The sequence below is a fragment of the Neomonachus schauinslandi genome, chromosome 1 (genome assembly GCF_002201575.2).
Source record: "Neomonachus schauinslandi chromosome 1, ASM220157v2, whole genome shotgun sequence".
NCBI classification, from domain to species: domain Eukaryota; kingdom Metazoa; phylum Chordata; class Mammalia; order Carnivora; family Phocidae; genus Neomonachus; species Neomonachus schauinslandi.
In genome coordinates this window covers 163,855,382-163,873,940 of record NC_058403.1, presented here as the reverse complement: position 1 = coordinate 163,873,940, position 18,559 = coordinate 163,855,382, and the positions used below count along the sequence as shown (strand labels likewise).

General features: G+C 46.9%; 1 protein-coding gene and 1 pseudogene across 7 annotated transcripts in view; both read left to right on the top strand.

The window, feature by feature from the left end:
* Positions 1-688: 688 nt before the first annotated feature.
* MTMR14 (myotubularin related protein 14) overlaps positions 689-18,559 on the top strand; it is a 46,898-nt gene continuing 29,027 nt past the window's right edge. For 4 of the 7 annotated variants that reach the window (XM_021694930.2, XM_044921134.1, XM_044921137.1 and 1 more), the window contains exons 1-7: positions 735-970; positions 2,936-3,084; positions 8,253-8,361; positions 14,946-15,021; positions 15,322-15,382; positions 16,875-16,997; positions 18,304-18,377. In XM_021694930.2, coding sequence (XP_021550605.1) covers positions 815-970; positions 2,936-3,084; positions 8,253-8,361; positions 14,946-15,021; positions 15,322-15,382; positions 16,875-16,997; positions 18,304-18,377 — 748 coding nt within the window. In that variant the 5' untranslated portion in view covers positions 735-814. Of the gene's footprint in view, positions 971-2,935; positions 3,085-8,252; positions 8,362-14,945; positions 15,022-15,321; positions 15,383-16,874; positions 16,998-18,303; positions 18,378-18,559 lie in introns of all 7 variants that reach the window. The other 3 variants (XM_044921130.1, XM_021694929.1, XM_021694928.1) reach the window with 3 other exon arrangements.
* LOC110585057 lies at positions 9,914-13,006 on the top strand (annotated as a pseudogene).

Here is an 18,559-nt window from a genome sequence, read left to right as displayed (position 1 = left end):
TAATGAGATTTGCTTTAAAATTATTCTACTGGCTGGGGGAAAGACTGATTAAACAAGATAGATTGGCATATGTTTATTATTGTTGAAATGGACTAATGGATACATGAGGGGGTCATTATACTATTCTCTCCACTTCTGTGAATGTTTGAAATGTTCCATTAACACAAAAAGAAAACTGGTGCTTTTCAATCACAGAATTTCAACATAGTCATGACTGCCGTTTCCTTCTTTGATAACACGGGTTGACTACAGGAGCACTATAATTATAGGGAAGTTGTGAGGAGTAGTGTAAAAAAAGTGCCTTATGAAATGCTGTTTTATTTTTACTTACTATTATTACTATGATTGCCAACACTAATTAGTTGCCTCCAAGCGTTCCCTCCTCCTCTCCCTGTAGTGGTTTATTCCACTCTTCCTCCGGTTATTTCCCATAGTTCCTTCCTCCTAGTTCCCGCACTAACACCCCTCCCGCAGCCCCAATGGTTTACCCCGGCTTCCCCAGGGGAAACCCCGAGGGGCGGAGCAAGAGTTATCTGCGAGTAGCCCCTCTCCCTTTCCCTAGACCATTTGGATCGCTCCACATTTGGGGGTGGGTCGGTAATCACGGGGCAGGGCGCGAGTCCCGGGCTTCGATTGGTCAGGGCCGAAGTAAACATCCGGCTGGGTGGGGCGGGGCCGGAAGTGGAAAGGGAAGGCGACGGCTGAGGCTTTTCCGGAGGTTCCGGACTCGGAGTTGGTACCTCCAGGTGCCATGGGCAGGGCTGAGGCGTGCTGAGGGGGACGCCGGGTGCTGAAGGGGACGCGGGGCTGGGCCATGGCGGGTGCTAGGGCCGCCGCCGCCGCCTCGGGGGGGCCGTCGGCTTCTTCGGGCAACCAGCCGCCACAGGAGCCGGGGCTTGGGGAGCTGCTGGAGGAGTTCTCCCGGACTCAGTACCGGGCCAAGGACTGCAGCGGGACGGGCGGCTCTAAGGTGAGTTTGGAGGTGTAATGAGCACCAAGAGAACTCCTTGGCTTGAAAAGTTACAGAGGAAAGGCGGAGGTCAGGGGTCAGAGGAAGGAGAGAGGGAAGTTCCCAGGGTCTGGACCCGGCGAGTAAGGGTCGGGTTCAAAAACCGAAAAAGGAAGAACTGGGGTCAGAAGAAGCCAAGGAAGGACGTCCTTTGGTTTGAGACAAGGCGTTTGGAGGTCAAGGATCAGAGCTGAGGGACCATGTTCAGACATTAGAGAGGGGAAGCTGAGGAGGGTTTTTCCCCGTGCATCAGGTGCAGGTACAAAAGTCTCACGTTGAGATGATACAAAAAAGTTTAGAGGATTGCTCCAGGTCAGAGGTCAGAATGGAACCAAGACATGGGCCGAGTGTGTTGCTTCCTTTAAAGCCTTCGGGTGACTTTAGGCCCATCCTTTTCCTTCCCCTACAGATAGGAAAACAGCCCACACTCCCTCTATTCCTTTAAAAAGCAAGTCTCAGTTCCTCTTTTTTCTACTCTTGGGATTCCCTTCAGTCTCCTTATTGCCAGACCTGGAAGGTATCCAGCCTGGTTAAGGCCATTCCCATCCTAGGCACTGTTTGGCAGTCAATTGGAAATCTTGCGGATCCTCCTATCTCTTACTCCCCATGTGCTTTTGGCAGGTTTAGCATCAGGCTTTCCAGTGGGATTCTGTTCCATTCTGGGCCATGAAACTCTGGTTTGGCTCCAGGGGTACTACTTGCTGGAACATACTGCAGTTGGCATCCTGCTACTCTCTGGAGTAGCCTAGGGAATACTTAAGTAATGATGGGATTTCCCCACTCTCCAAACAACCAAGTGGTTTTCAGAGCTTAGCCTGAGGACCACCTGTTTCAGCATTGTCTGGGATCCTTGTTAAAAATAAAGGTTCCTTGATCCCATCCAGTTCTACTGAGTCAGAATTTCTGAGGGTGGGAACCTGGAATTTGCATTTTTTAATAGGCTTCTTCATGATACTCATGCATCTTAAAATTTGAGAATTCCTAGTTTAAGCCACTATGAGTTTTTCCATTGGTCTTTTGAGTGGCTGTGGAGGGTCAGTGGTTTGCTGAGCCCCTCTTCCATCTTCCGTCTCTAAAGATTAGGGTTGTCTTAAGTTATACCTGACTTTCACTGCAGCTGGCCTTAAAGCCTCTCCAGGCTTCCTGATCTCTTGTAGACTTCTCAAGATAATTACACGTCTTATGCCTTTTTTCTAGTGGACCTTTCCCTAAACTGTGAACTAAATAAGAGCAATTTTTTTTTTTAAAGATTTTATTTATTTGAGAGAGAGAGAGAGAGTGCACATGAGAGGGGGAAGGGTCAGAGGGAGAAGCAGACTCCCTGCCGAGCAGGGAGCCCGATGTGGGACTCGATCCCGGGACTCCAGGATCATGACCTGAGCTGAAGGCAGTCGCTTAACCGACTGAGCCACCCAGGCGCCCCAATAAGAGCAATTTTAAGGGGAGTTCATTCTTTTATTTGATAAATAAATGGAGTGTGGGGAGACAGCCTTGTCTGTAGCTTTTACTCATTACACTAACTAGAGTGTCCAGGTACTTGTCTGTGGCTAGAGAATGGGGAGTAATCTGGAGCCAGGGGAAGATAATGGATTAATGTTAAAGTAACCTAGAGCAAGAGTTCTTAATATTTTATGGATTGTGGACCACCTTGAAAATCTAATAAAAATTGTAGCCCTTTCCTTCAAATGCTTAACAGTTTCACTGCAACATTGAGGGGTTCAGAGACCTCCCAAAACATAACCGCATATAGATTAATGAAGTACACATCTAGGGCCTGTGTCCCAGCAAAGTGTCTCTTCCTGGCATTGAATAATAATCACAGAGGCACATGTCATTCCCAGTGACCTCTGCAGGTCCCGAGCTGCCTAATTCTCATACTCAGAATCCCAGAATCTTCTTTATGCTCAGGTCTCCTCCTCTGTGCAGGTTGAGCGCATTGAGAAGAGATGTCTGGAGCTGTTTGGCCGAGACTACTGTTACAGTGTGATCCAAAATGTGAATGGGGATATCTGTGGCCACTACCCCCAGCACATCGTGTTCCTGGAGTATGAAAGTTCTGAGAAGGAGAAAGACACGTGAGCATCATGTAACTAGAGTGTGCCTGTCTGGGGAGGCTCTGACATCTCATCCCCAGAGTCAGGAAGTCTGCAACTGGGCGGGAAACTGGGCGGGGTAGACTCACTTTCCCCAGGTATGAAACCTTATCGGACTCTTTGTTCCATTCAGGGTTTGATAAGTTAGATTGACAAAGTAGCATGGCGTAGAATGAGAGGTTGGAAGTCACAATCCTGGACTTCTGTTTCTCCCCCACCCTAGGGCCCACTGACCTAAGACAGCTTACTTCACACCTCACCATTCTGAACCTTACTGTCCTTTTTTAAGGGAATGGGGTGGGAGCTGTGCTGTGTTGTTGACATTCTTAAGAGCACTTAACCATTTATAGGGCTTAAGAGCCTGAGATCTGAGGTCAGACTGCTTTGAGTTTACGTGCTGGCTGTGTAAGTATCTTGGGCAAATTACATAATCTCTTTGTCTCTTGGTTTTCTCATTGGTAAGTTTCTGTCTCTGTTTAGAAAAGTGGCTAGTGCAATCCCAGATGATAAGTGGGGCTGTTACAAGCCTGGCGTGTTTATTGTAAGAATTAGAAGTAAGAGCTACCATTTATTGAGGGCCTACCAAGGCCCGAGTGCTTTCTCTGGGTAAAACCAGGTCACATACGAGCATATATAAAGCACCCGGCACAGGATACAACCAAAGGTAGTCAGTAAATGGTGGCAGTTGTTTTGACACTAATAAATGATGACAGCATGGAGGCTCCAGGAAATGCTTTATGTTGATTTCAAAGTTTGTTCCCTTAGTCTCCATGCTTGCTGCTGATTTTAAGAGAATCCAGGAGCTGTTGTCCACAGTATCTGTGAAAGCATGGCCCTGTAGATGCGATGTTAATGATGAGTGCAGCAGGCCCTCACTATTGAAGTGTGCCCATCAGGAACCTGCTAGAGACTCTGAAACTCTGGCTCCAGAGCCACTGAATCAAAATCACAGCCTAACACGATGCCCTAGTGATTCATACACACATTAAGGTTTAGGAAGCACTGCTGCAGACAAACCAGGGAGAATGGTTAATTCTGCCTGGAGTGTGTGTGTTTAGGAAGAGCCCATGGTAGAGGTCCTCTTCAGTTGGAACTGGAAGGATGAGTAGCAGACCTGACATGTCCTAAAAGACCAATTTATATATAGTCTTGATCATCAGGCCAAAGAGTGTGGACTTGTGGGTGTTACAGTTTTTTTGTGCTAGTATCCCCTGAGCACTCATTAAAATCACAGATTTTAGGGTCCCTGAATCAGAATTTCCAGAATCTACATTCTTAGAGAGCTCTCTAGATGAGCCTTAATATACCGTGTAGCCTGAGGAACACTGCTAGAGGCCACAGGAAGCCAGAGAATGCTTTGCAGCAGAGGAATAACCAGGTGAGAGGAGTCTAAGGACTAAGCCTTCGATTCCTTACCTGTAAAATGTAATTTCTATTAAGTGTGCCATCTCATGAGGTGGTGGTGGGGTTCACTGAGAAAAAGGCAGGTATTAGGAAAACAAATTGTATGTAGATCATAGAAATTATATCCTCAGTCATATAACTTAAGAACTCCAGGGATCTCTGACCCTAAAGATCTGGGTTTTGTTAAGGCTCTGTTATATATGGTTTCCATCCCTTCCTAACTTCTTCCAGAATTAGTTAGGTAGACTCAACATCTATAAGCCCTTAGCTACAGTTTCTGAACAAGATCTCTTTTTCCTTGCCCTTGCCCTCCCCTCCACCCTCTTCAGTGCTGGCTGATGGTTTTACCTTGGTGCCCCGATGGCATTCTGCTATTAAGCTAAGCTTTAGTCAAGATGGTGCTACTTCAGCTAGACTATGAGCGAATCACCTGTGCTTTTAGTGACAACACAAAATCTGACTCAGTAGTCTGGAGTGGGGCCCGAGCTTCTGCATTTTCTCACAAGCTCCCAGGTGATGCCACCCCACCCTGTAGTAGAGGTACATTAAGGAACTCTGTCTTGGTTGCCCCACAGCAGCTTTTCCTGGAAGGAAACCAGCTCAGTGCTGATGGCAGTCGAGCCCTTAAAGAAGGGGAAATGAATGTTTGCCGAGAGCCTAATGTTTGCCAGATGTTAGAGTTTCACACAGCAGCTCCCTTAAGCCCTGCAACAACCCAGTGAAGTAGGTGCTATCACTTCCATTATCCCGAAGAGAAAGTGACAACCCAGGGAAGTAACTTGGCTTTCCTGAAGACCACAGAAGTAGTAAGCAGGGTGGGTTTAAAATCCGGGTCTTTCCTCACTCTGCTCCGTGGGTCTGTCTGCCTTTTCTTTCTGTCATCACCACAGTTCTTCCACCAGCAGAGCCGCACCTTCTAGGCCAGGGCCACGGTGGTGTATTCGTCACCCTAGAGGAGTTACTGAACTTTGTTTTTACTTTTTACTTCTTGTAAGGCCTTGAAGTAACTCGGAGTGGGCAGTGCCTTTCAGTTGAAGAGAAAGGAGTATATGCATGTTTAGGTGGGAAGAAACAGAACTTTTGCTTCTTTACATACCTGGCTTTGGTGTTAATAGGACAGTAATTAGACCGCATTACACAGGGTAGAACTGGATTTAGGAAGTGGTTTAGTTCTGTTAATCCACCTCCCTAGTTTAGCCCATCATCTGGGAATAGAAGTCTGGATAGGGATCTCTGAACAGCCAAGACATGTGTTTGTCAACAAGTGTTCATTGAGCTGCTGCCATGTGGCAGTGCCCAGGGATCCAGTTGGAAGTCCTACCAGATAGATGAAGTCCCTACCCTTAGATCTTTTGAGTAACATAGACCAATAAAGAAGCAATGACTGTGTAACAAGAACCAGAATTAGGGGAAGTACAGATGAGGCACTGGGGGATAGTGGTTAAGTTCTGTACCTAATTCCAACATGGGTGGGACTGAGGAATCCCCCACACCACCAGTTCTTGGACACCAGCTGGGCGACCTGCGATTCAGCTCAATTCTGACGCTGTCTCCCCAGAGATAGCATCAGATTCCATAGGTTAATAGCTCAGTCCCACGAGACAAACGTAAATACACAAGCCTACGTTTATTCATTCAAATCTGAGTATCATGTGCCAGATACAGCTCAGTGCTTAGCACTGTAAGAAAAAGATCCTAAGGCCAAGAGATAATAAAAATAAAAGCAGGAACTACTGAGAATGGAAGCTGAATTGTTTCTTTGAGTAGGGGAACTAGCAAAATAAACCACCACCTAGCCTAACCAGAAAAAGTATGCCACTTCTACATTAAGAGACTGCCCACAGCCCCTAAGAGGGAAATACTGGCATGTTTTCCATCTTGGTTTTATGGAGTTTGCCGAATGGAAGCTCTCAGCCTGGGAGCATCAAACACAGTTTGAAGGCATTTAGAACTCAGAGGGAGCTGCTGGTGTGACTAAGTGAGATCCTGTGGCAATAGATGGTGCTGATCAGATCTGTGAAAATGGCTTGGGGCCACCAAAAGGCAAGAGGAAGACTACTGTGGACAGTATTGTATGTGCTCTCTGTTTCATATTCTCCTGGCATCTGAGTTGAATTAGATTATTTTGTACTGAGGTGCCTTTTTTTTTTTTTAGGATTTTATTTATTTATTTATAATAAATAAGCAGAGGGAGAGGGAGAAGCAGGCTCCCCGCTGAGCAGGGAGCCCGATGTGGGGCTTGATCCCAGGACCCTGGGATCATGATCTGAGCCGAAGGCAGCCGCTTAACCGACTGAGCCACTGAGGCGCTCCCTGAGGTGCCTTTTTATTTCATAGAGAAACTGAGTGAGGGGAAGTGGCAGAACTTGGTTTTCAGTGAGCCATGGACTTTCTAGGGCATGGCTGGGTGGCCAGTGCCACCCTACAGGCACCTTGAAGAAGCACCCCAGCCTCTTCAAGTTTGCCATTCTTGCTGACTTCAAAGAAGAAAAAAAATGACTACAAAAGTAACATCTTAAATCAGACCTTACAGAAAAACACACCATGGGAAGTGTAAGTTCTGTTCTTTTACCCCCTTGTTCTCTTTCCAAGATCATTAAACTACTGGTCCAGGTTTTTATTTGAACCCCTCTTTTTAACTTCAGTTTCAGACCCCCACTTGACAGTAGTTACTGTGGCCTGCGAATATATCTGTAAAGGCTACTAAGAATCAGCAGTATCTTTAAAAGACTGTTAATCCCAACAGCATCCAGATAGACTTAAAAAGCTAACCACAGATGTGTAGGAGTTGAACTTACTCATTTGGAAACAGTTATTTGTATGCATTTGCTGTGCAAGAACACCTGGATGCCCAGAAGGATTAGGATGTAGAAGGAATTAAATGCCCTTGACCTGGAAGCTCACCCTTATAAGGAGGGAACATGAGCGTCTTCCTTCCCTTCTACTCATTTAATCTACATAGTGTCCCACTCTTAACTTTCCTGCCTCTCCTTTCTCGTGTAACTAGAAGCTCTGCCTGACTGATTTGGATTGGTAGGTGAGTCTATAACAAGCGACCTTGTTTTTAGGGTCTACTGATTTGATTATGGCTTTGACTTGCTGGAGCTCATCTCTAAACCTGACTCTCTGATGTTCTGGAAGTTCCTTACCAAACCCAGTGCATTAACTACTATATTTCTCCGTGCCACAAATAGCTGCTTTTTTACCTCCTTTGCTCCAGCATTCCCTGCCCTGTTTGCTGTTTGGACTGTTAAAGATAGTTGGAATGTTGATGAAATATCAGAAGCTTATCACCATGTGAAATACGAACCTTCTTAGCCTGCCCCCTGAAAGATCACAAAAATGGCCCTGTGATTTCCATAGGGTCCCCAGGACAACTATTGTCTTACTCTGGGAGTAAAAAAATGTACACCCCAGACGTAATCAGCATTCAGTTTGCTATGTATATTTCTGTATTTTATGTACCATGTCTTCAAAGTAGCTCACTTGTTTTTTCATTTTAAGGATTCTAAAATCAGGATGACTTAAATTTTATTACCTATAATATAGCATTTTTTTCTCTTCCTGAAAAGCTTAACATATCTGTGATCTAGAATTTAGGAATTAAAGCATTTACTAAATTTCAAATGAGTATTCACGCACACATTTGCAGACTTCGCGTGGGGTCTTTGTGAACACACACACACACACACACACACACTGCCCACTTAGAAGCCAGCCTGACCTGACTCTTGCCTGTGCCTTAGGTTTCAGAGCACTGTGCAAGTGAGCAAGTTGCAAGACCTTGTCAACCGTAGCAAGACGGCCAGGTGCAGAGGACGGTTTGTCTGTCCAGTGATCCTGTTCAAGGGCAAGGTAAGAATACACCATTCCCTTAGACCCTGTTCTGAGGTAACTGGCTGAATGCAAAGTGTATGGTCGACTTGTTCTCAGCATTTGCCAGCCAAGTGTTGGGTGATTACTGGGTGCCTGGTGCTGTGCAACGCAGGCCATAGAAACAGACCGATTCTTTTTTTAAAGATTTATTTGACACAGAGACAGCGAGAGAGGGAACACAAGCAGGGGGAGTGGGACAGGGAGAAGCAGGCCTCCCACTGAGCAGGGAGCCCGACGCGGGGCTCAATCCCAGGACGCTGGGATCATAATGACCTGAGGCAAAGGCAGACGCTTAACGACTGAGCCACCCAGGCGCCCCAGCAACAATCCAATTCTTATACCACCTTCCAAGGGAGTCTATGTAGGGAAGGGATAGTCACACCAGAGTACCCCACCCTGTGCTTTTTTTTTTTTCAAGATTATTTATTTATTTGTGAGAGAGAGAGAGAGAGTGCCCGAGCAAGCACAAGCAGGGGGAGCGGCAGGCAGAGGGAGAGGCAGGCCTCCCGCTGAGCAGGGAGCCCAACGTGGGACTCAATCCTAGGACGCTGGGATCATGACCTGAGCTAAAGGCACATGCTTAGCTGACTGAGCCACCCAGGCGTCCCACCCCACCCTGTGTTCTGGAGCCAGATTGCCTAGGTTCAGATCCTGGCCCTGTTACTTCCTGCCTATACAAGGCCTCAGTGTCCTCCTCTATAAAATGGGAATAATAATAATGCCTACATCACAGGTTTATGGACTACATTAGATCAGGTAAGTTAATACATTGTTGTTTGTTCATTGTTGTTCATCCTATAATTTACTAAGTGTTTACTGAATGTATATTAGGTTTCAGGCCTTAAGATACATCAGTGTGTAGACAAAAACCCTTACCCTCATGGAGCTTATACTCTAGTGACGTTCGTTAACTTGGCTCCCCAGTGTGGTCTCATTTACCTATCTTTTTATAATCGTTTGATGTAATTGATGTTCCCATTTTGCAGATAAAACAAAGTGATTAAGTAACTTTGCCAAGTTTACCAAAAGAGCTGGGATTTGAACTGAACCTGGAGTTCCCTCAGGCTACCACACTGAAATTGAGGGTCCTCCAGTGTGGTGTAAGAGAAGCTTGGACAGCAGTGTGGAGTGACTCAACGGGTGGCCTCATTAAGTGAGCAGGCCGTGGCTTGAGAGCACTGGAGGAAAAACAATGCTAGCTGGCACACAGATGGGAAGGTGCTCCTAGCAGGTGGTGCAACATGGGGAAAGGCATGGAGATAGGAACCAGAGGGGCCCGGGCACCTCCCTGGCTGGTGGGGAAGGTGCGTGCCAGGCCAGAGGATGGAAGGGATTGATTGCAGGAGGCCGAATGCTGACCAAGTTGCTTGCATTTGCCAGGAGAGCAGTGTGATTTTTGAGCAGGGAAATATAGGAGGAAAGTAGCTTTTTTGGGGGGATTAGTCTAGGAGGAGCAGATGAAAGTAGGGAGAGCCTGGAGGAGGAAAGGGAGCAGATGCAGTCTCTCTCTTCGGTTGGCAGATACATGAGCATGCGGCTTGCAGAACCCAGCTGCGGTTACCCATTGTGGGTGGTCAAGCGCCCGGACAGTGAGGAGGAGAGATATGAGGCTTGTTTGGGCCCCTTTGTGCCTGCCTTTTCGTAAAATGGGAGAAGGGCAAATGTGAAAGGGGAGTTAGGAAAGGGGACTTGAATGAAGGCTTGCTTGGAGAGGTCGATTGTATGGAAAAGCTGACATGGAAGTTCCTGAAGTTGATTGTCTTACAGCTTTTTGTCCCCCCTCCCCCTTTGGGAAGCTGTCGGGTTCTTGCAAGTTATTGGAACTCCAGTTTAAAGACCACTGCTCTATGGAGCATAGTGCTTGTCACTAGAAATTACATAGGTTAATACTCAAACCAGTGTTTGCCAAAGTGTGTTCCAAAAAACAGTAGTTTAAGGATACGCTTGTGAAAAGCATTCCCTGTCCGTGAATGAGAAATTCTGCATACCTGAGTTGGCCTGACCACAGGCTCCACATTCATAAAGTCCATTGGTACGTGTACATTGATATAACAAAGGCTCAGAGACGTCTTGTAGCAGAGAGACCTGTGTAGCTTTGTCAGGTCTGGTGTTTCTCACTGCTTTGTCTGTACACCACGAGTAAGGAACTTTCCTGAATGTGTTTGAGAAGTGCCACACTGAACAGCTGAACAAGTGGGGTTGCTAAATGGCAGATTGTTTGCACTTACAGACTAGGCAGGCCTGTGAAAAAGAGCCCTAAGCCACCTGATTTCAGAGGAAGACCAGGGAGTTAGAAGGATTATTCTTTGGAGTCTTTGGCATTCATAAATGTTTATGAAGGCCTTTGCCATTAATCCTGCTTTCTTCTCCTTTTACACCTTCTTATCCAGGCAGTGAGATACCATTTCATACCTTTTGGCTTCCTCTGACACGGTCACTTTTTCCTCCCTACCTCCCTACATGGGCTTCACTCTAATTGCGTGTTTGAATGTCTGTCATTTCCCAGCACCTAGCAAAGTACCCACCCGGCTTAGAAGTGGAGGCTCAGCTCCTGCTGTGGATAAAGCAGTAGTGGGCCCTGTGCTAGTGTCTGGGGCGACAGAGATGAGTAAGGCGGTCCTCATCCTCGTGAGCCCAGTGAGTGGCAGACAAGTGAACGGGCAACCGAGAGGGAGAGTAGGAAAGGTAGGGGAGCGTGTTCTGTTGTGAGATGGGGACCTCATCCTCAGATGTGTGGCACACGGCAGGCACTTGGTAGCTAGGGCGGTGATGGCGGTTTATTACTAATACTTCAGAGGCGACACCTCTGCTAGGTTGGGGAAGGCGGGTGTGTTAGGAAGTGCTTGCTTCCTTCAAAACTCACTTCAGTGTGGCTAGTGCAACTGAGGAACGAAGTGTTTGATGTTATTGCAGTTAATTTATAACAAACAACGTGGAATTTTTTTGTGAAACACAACCGTATTTGGGGTCAGGACTACTTTTTCCTTTAAATGCTAAAAGTAAAGGGGCACCTGGCTGGCTTAGTCAGTACCCCATGCGATTCTTGACTGCAGAGTCATGAGTTGGAGCCCCACGTTGGGCATAAAGATTACTTAATTAAAGAAAAAAATTTATTGTAAAAAAAGGCTAAAAGTAAAGCATTCAAGTAAAATACAGATCGAATTTTAAAGATTTAGTACAAAAAATGAAAATATTAATGATTTTTAAAGTAACTATATGTTGATATAATATTTGGGATATAGTTGGGTTAAATAAAATATATTATCAAAAATTTTTAAAAACTCAGTTCAAGCATTTAAGGGTAAGGTGTTCTCCTATGCCATTTTCTTCCCCAACACTTGTATTTGACAAGTCATCTTTCTCTTTGTTTCCTCCCTTAAGAGATGGGGAGTAAAGGTCTGCCACTTTCATCTGCATGTCAGAGTTGGTTAGTAGATAAGCGAATCCTACAGAGCGATACTCCCCATGCGGAATTAGAGGCCACTCACAATTAGATAAATGGAGAGCATTCACAGTGCATCCTGCTTTCTCAGTCAAGAGCTAAAGTTAAAGTGCAGAAGTGATAGGGTTATGGTTTGGAGCCATGAGGCTCAGGAGCAGGGCTCAGGAGATAGAGTCTGCAGTCCAGTACCGCTTCCGCCAGGTGCCACCTGAGGACCTTCCTTCAGAGGAGGTTAGTGCCTCACTGGGGGAGATAGCCAACTTGCCCGCTCTTTTCAATCTGATGAGTCCTCTGGGCCCGCGTCTCGCTGCCTGACTTACCAAAAAGGCAAGGACAGACAGATCTAAGGGATATGAGAGAACTGGGACAGAAGGAGGTATCTGGACCTAGAAGACAGTTCAAGAAACAGTCTCAAAACTCAAGAGCCAAAGACAGTGTGTGTCTCTGCTCTGAAAAGATTCGACAACAACAAAAAAATGCAAAGAAAAGTGAGATTTGGTGTTAGCAACTTAGATGATAGGGAAGGGTGGGGATGGTAACACACGCCAGTCAAACTCAGAGAAGCTTTCCCAGGCGGCTGCCGAAGATGGCGGAGGGGCGGGTACCTGGTGCTCGATGGCAGAGGCTATCTCCTGGGCTGCCGGGCGGCCATCGTGGCCAGCTGGGTGCGGCTAGGCTTGAAGTCAGGCGCTGTGAGGGCATCAACATTTCTGGCAATTTTACAGAAACAAGTTGAAGTAGCTGGCCTTTCTCTGCACGCGGTTGCACACCAACCCATCCTGTGGCCCCTGCCACTTCTGAGTGCCCAGCCGCATCTTCTGGCGGACAGTGTGAGGCCCACTGCCCCCTCAAGACCCAGCAGGGCCAGGCTGCCCTGACCACCTCAAGGGTTCCTGCCACCCTATGACAAGAAAAAGCAGGTGGTGGTACTCGCTGCTCCCAAGTTTGTGTCTGAAGCCTACACGAAAGTTCGCTTACCTTGGGTGCCTGGCTCACGAGGTTGGCTGGAAGTACCAGACAGTACTTGAAGGACAAGAGGAAGGAGAAGGCCGAGATCCATTACTCGAAGAAAAAGCTGCTCATGAGGCTACAGAGACAGGCTGAAAAGAACCTGGAGAAGAAAATTTTGACAAATACGCAGAAGTCTTCAAGACACACGGACCCCCGGTCTGGGCCCAGTAAAATTGGCTGTTTATTTCTGGGGTGGGGGGAACCCTCAAAACAAGCTGAATGCCCCCTATTGTCTTGCTCCTAGGAATCAGACCTCCCCACTTAATGTGAGAGTTTCTCAGGTGCTAACCCTGAGGATTGACACTTCCCTGCTACAGTTTTCCACTTCCCTACTCCCCATTACTGGGGTGGTCCCCTTAGAGCATCTCTTAATGGGGGCTAGAGATGGGTCCATGGATGGACTTGGGAGAGTCCAGGAACCTCTAAAATGTAAGTTAACTGTGGTGCACACATTTTTTTCTGGGGATAGTTGATCATTTTCGTCAGATTTTCAAAATGCTTTTGGACCCAGAGAAAATTAAGCAGCCCCCACCAGTGTGTATCCTCCTCAGGCCAGCAGGAATCCCAGCCCATGTCCTTCATCACAGACTGCCTGGACAACCTTCCCATGAATCTCTTCTTGTCCCCAGCCCTGAAAAAACACCACACGCTGCCTTAGGTTGCTTTTCTATTACCTGCCCCCTCCCCCAGACTGTCACTACCTCAAGAGAGCCGGAAGGTGACCTGGTGATGCCCACCCACACCCCTTTCCTGTAGCAACAAAACCTTGTCTCTCCTATTATCTAACAGGTAGAGAAGAAAAAGAAGCCCTCAGGCAGTATTTTGCAGTCTTCAGGGACCTGCTTTACCTTGCCAGTCTGTGTGACCCATTCAGAAATGAACTTCACCCCTCTCTGTCATGCAGCTGTCCTCTCTAATATAAACTCCGAGCCACCTCACTGCCACCCCTGGCCTTTAGCTAAACTCTGGGTTAGTTGGCTTACCCATTACCACCTATATCCTCCCATGCCCCCAACCCTGCCGGATCTCATTACAGTTTAATTAAAGATACAGCCTTAAAATTAGATTTTGAAGTTCAGTCCAGTTGCTTGGTTTCTAGGATTCTAGCTCTCAAAGTGATCTTTAAGTAATGAGGAAAAGAGTAAAAAAAAAACGAAACAAAAAACCCCGTAAGCACAGTTATAGCTACTACATTTCCTTGGTAAGGAAGAGAGAGATGTAAATAAAAACAAAAACAAACCACCCAAACGTTTCTCCCTTAATTGACCCACCTGCTTCAGAGGTTGCTGCCCCCCTGTGCTAAACAGTTCCAGATGATGATAAGCACACAGGCTGTGGAGGTGGGTGGGTCTAGACCGAATCCCAGCTTACCTGTCCTTGTATGACCTTCCCGTGCCTTCTGTGAAGCAGCTGCAGTGCATGCACCCTGCCACAGCTCCTCGTGGGCTCACTGAAAATTCAGTGAGAAGTGGTGTAAACGGTTCAGTGCCACGCCCAGCACACACACATAGACCATAACATCGAATCCTACACACATACACGCGTGACAGCCCCTAAATCTGTCTGTTACTCTTAGTAGCACTCCGGTGCCTCTTGTTTGGGAGAGCTGCTCCCTTGACAGGATGTAGATTAAAAATTCTAGGCATTCTTCAGATTGACTGCTGTGGCCTGGGTGCTGATAAGACTTTGGGGAGTGCTCCTGGACCCAGAAGCTGGGCCTGGAAGACTCTGCGGAGTCCTAGGCGTTTCTTCAACTGTGCGCACTTGAGAAAATCATCTTGACCGTCGGCCAGAGTGTACAAACTGCGGATCTAAATGTACAGCAGAGTGATTATAGTTGTTAATGTTGTATTATATGCTTGAAAGTTGCAAAGAGAGATGGTCTTAAATATTTTCACCACATAAAAGAAATGGTAATTGTGTGACATGATAGAGCTGTTAGCTGACTCGATGGTGGTAATGATTTTACAATCTATAAGTATATCAAATCAGCATGTTGTAAACCTTAAACTTACACAATATTGTATGTCAATTATATCTCAATAAAGCTGGGAAAAACAAGAACAAAAAAACCCTAGAAAAGCATCTGAAAATGCTGTTTCTCTCCCAGCACATTTGCAGGTCGGCTACCCTGGCTGGATGGGGGGAGCTGTATGGACGCACTGGCTACAATTATATTTTCTCAGGTGAATATTGAGCTACCTCCTCTGACTGAGAACAAGAGCGCAGATGTAGAGAAGAGCCACCCACGCCACGGTGGCAGAGGTGGAGAGTCTGAGCAGTCTGGGTGGAGACCAGGGGCCTTCCCTTCACTCAAGGAGATGCTGGGGTAAAGAAGCCTGCCAGGCATAGGGGACATCTGATGCCGAAAGACATGAGGGCTGCCCTTGGGGGTGGTGTCGGCGCGGGGTGGGAGGAGCCTGGTCAGGAAGCCCCTGGGTGGAGCCCCGTGCAACAGCCTTGGTGCTGACAGGTTTCTCTGGCAGGGGGTGCAGATGATGCCTGGGCAGATTCAGAGGACATCACCGAGGAGGACTGCGCTCTTCGGTCAGTGCCAGATTGTTACGGATCTGGGCTTGTATTGGGGATGGGGTATCTGACCAGTGGTGGGCATTTTCATACCGATGGTGTATGCTCATCACTGGTCCAGGTGAGTGCTTTGGCTCCTTTCCTTCCACGGCTAAGTCCATGCCCCTGAAATAGGGTCATTAAGGTCCATCCCATAGCTTCTCACCAGAGCTGATTTTATTGGCTGGCTGAGCAGTCTGTCTCCCGCCTGGGCAGTATCTCAGCCCCAGGGTCTGCAGGTCTGAGACAGGGCTCAGACATCTGTGTGTGTGTTCAAGCCCCGTGGTTTCCAGGGTGTGACCAGGGTGCTGACAGCCAGCCTACCAGGTGTCACAGCACACCTGGTACCAAGGCACAGAGCAGGGGCTACAGTCCCCATGTGGGAGACCCAGAGACTAGAAGTTACACAGTTCATCAAGTTGTCATCGATGCCATAATAGAGCTTGATACAAAGAAGTATTTTAGGCCCCCTTAAAGGGAGGAAATGGGTTGGTTCACACTCTTCTACCTCCTTTCCAAATGTTTTTAGAAAATGACACCCTAGGATATTTTGGAAAAGCTCCTTTGCATGGCCTGTACCCGTGGGAAGTCTTTAACTGGTATCAGGCATCTCTGGAATGCACACGAGCACCCTAGTAAGATCAGCTGCCCAAAATCATGGTTTGGTGCGTGAAAAGGCATCTCACTATGCCCAGTTCTGCCTGTTAGTTCCGAGAGCAGCAACCCTGGCTTGTGCTCAAGAATGTTTGGCTCTCCCCCTGAGATCAGACGACCTCTGCCTCAGCCAGGCCGTCTTCCATAGCATACACTGTTCTTGGCGAGGACACTGCTGTGGACAGCAAAGCAGTGGGCAGTAAAAAATTAATGGTGACTGTGTACTCATTCTACTTTTGCCTTTATCTGTATGACTGATCAAAAGACAGCCTGGGGGATTAGGAAAAATTTTATCTCCTTGCTGCTTAGACCTGCTAAGAAGAGGGAATTCACTTGGTAGAATTTCACAATCAGGTGATAAAACAGCTCTAAAAAGTCCATCTCCAGCAAGCATTTCACTCGGTTACATTATGAGCAAATCATATGGCTAAAAATGGTCATAAATGGGAAAAGGGGGGCTGGAGGGAGATTAATGGAAGCTCAGAGATTCTATCAGCCACTAGCTTGCTGCTTTTTAGAACTCCGAGATTATCTCGAGTCTTTTGGCTTAATGTCAGGCAGTGCCAAAAAGCCCTTTCCCAGTTCTCGGCTGCAAATTGCTCCTCTTTGAAATATGTCCCAGAGAGCAGGGTAATCTCTTAGAAAGTCACCTTCCCTGAAGCCAGTTGTCCTGTCTTGGCCCTCCCTCCATCGAATGGAGAAGGGAAACAGAAGTTCTTGCCAGTGACATCTCTGCTTCCTTGAACATGCTCCCTATCCCCCAAACTTCTCTGAATGAATGTGCAGTACAACCTCTCCCTTCGGCTCTTTGTTTCAGAAGTTCCGACACACATCTTTTTGATAAGGTCAGAGGCTATGACATCAAGCTGCTTCGGTACCTGTCAGTCAAATACATCTGCGACCTGATGGTGGAGAACAAGAAGGTGAAGTTTGGCATGAAGTAAGTACAGGCCACCTCCTGCACTGGTGATATGTTCACCGCTTTTCAGGTCGGTGATGGTATATACAGCAGTTACTAAGGGCTCACTACATGCCAGGCCTCATGCTGAGGGCTTTCTGTACATCTTCTAGCTGTATCTTCAAACATTCTTGCAAGGCAGGTTCTACTATGCCCCTCTTGCAAGTGAGAAACTAAAGCACAGAGAGGTTAAGTAACTTGCTCAAGGTCATGCAGAGAATAACTGAGGGCCCATGAGTCTCTAACCTACGCTCTGCTGCCTCCTTCTCTTAGAAACTCTTGAAGGTTTGTCCCTTGGCTCCAAGTTCTGCATCCTCTCTGGTAGGTTAGAGTCTCTTTCTAAATGGAACAACAACAAAAAAACTCAGTGTATGTGCCCAATTTTTACTTCACATATGGACCAAATCTTGATATTTGATAAGGCAAAATTTGAAAATAATGGAAGCTGGGTTGAGGTGATGAGATTGTAGAATTTCCCCCCCTGCCAAAAAAAATGTTTTATTTTTTCATAATACTGACTTTTACTTATGCGGAGGTTGTCTTAGAAAATAAGACATACTGAGGCCTTACAGCTCAGCTGTGCACAGACACCTGAATATTCCCTTCTCCCTTCTTCCGTCAGAATGTCCAAAGTCTTTCCCTTTCAGATGCCATTTGTCCGCCCTGTTGAGGAGTGTCCTCAGTGAATATTGGAGAAGACAGGAGAGGCTAGAGTCCCCCAGAAGCCCCCTTTGGACAGTGTCTCAGTTAGTTGTTCTCATCTCATTCCACCCTCTGGGTCACGGTGGTTGTGTTGCCTTCATTTGTGGGACTCAGTGGGGAGGTTGTTGAGCTTGTGGATGCTGTAGAATTGGAGAGTAACCTCTCTTGCTTGATAAGTTAGAGTAGGGGGCAGAGAAGTTACATTTCTTTTTTTTTTTTTTTTTAAGATTTTTATTTATTTATTTGACAGAGAGAGACACAGTGAGAGAGAGAACACGAGCAGGGGGGAGTGGGAGAGGGAGAAGCAGGCTTCCCACCGAGCAGGGAGTACCGATGTGGGGCTCGATCCCAGGACCCTGGGATCACGACCTGAGCCAAAGGCAGACGCTTAACCGACTGAGCCACCCAGGCACCCCGAGAAGTTACATTTCTTAATTGTTCAAAGTCAGCACTGCTGAAGGGAATCATTCCTAAATCTGAAGAGTAGTTTCTTTAGCAAGAGGTTCATTTTACGTTGATGTAAGACTCACTGGGGAATGGTGCGTATGTGTTGTGATGCCATAACACAGTCTGTCCTGTCTTGTAGTGTAACCTCCTCCGAGAAGGTGGACAAAGCCCAGCGCTATGCCGACTTCACTCTGCTCTCCATCCCGTATCCAGGTAGGGAGCTCTTTTCAGTGTCTAGTCAAGAGACAGGTTTCCTAGGACCAGGTGCTCTCGGAGGCCATCTGCAGGCTTCTGTACTTAGGTACATAGGTGCCCTAGAGCTTTCCCGGAGGATCTTATGTTTTGTGTTGTCTTGTTTTAAAGATTTATTTCTTTATTTGAGAGAGAGAGAGGGA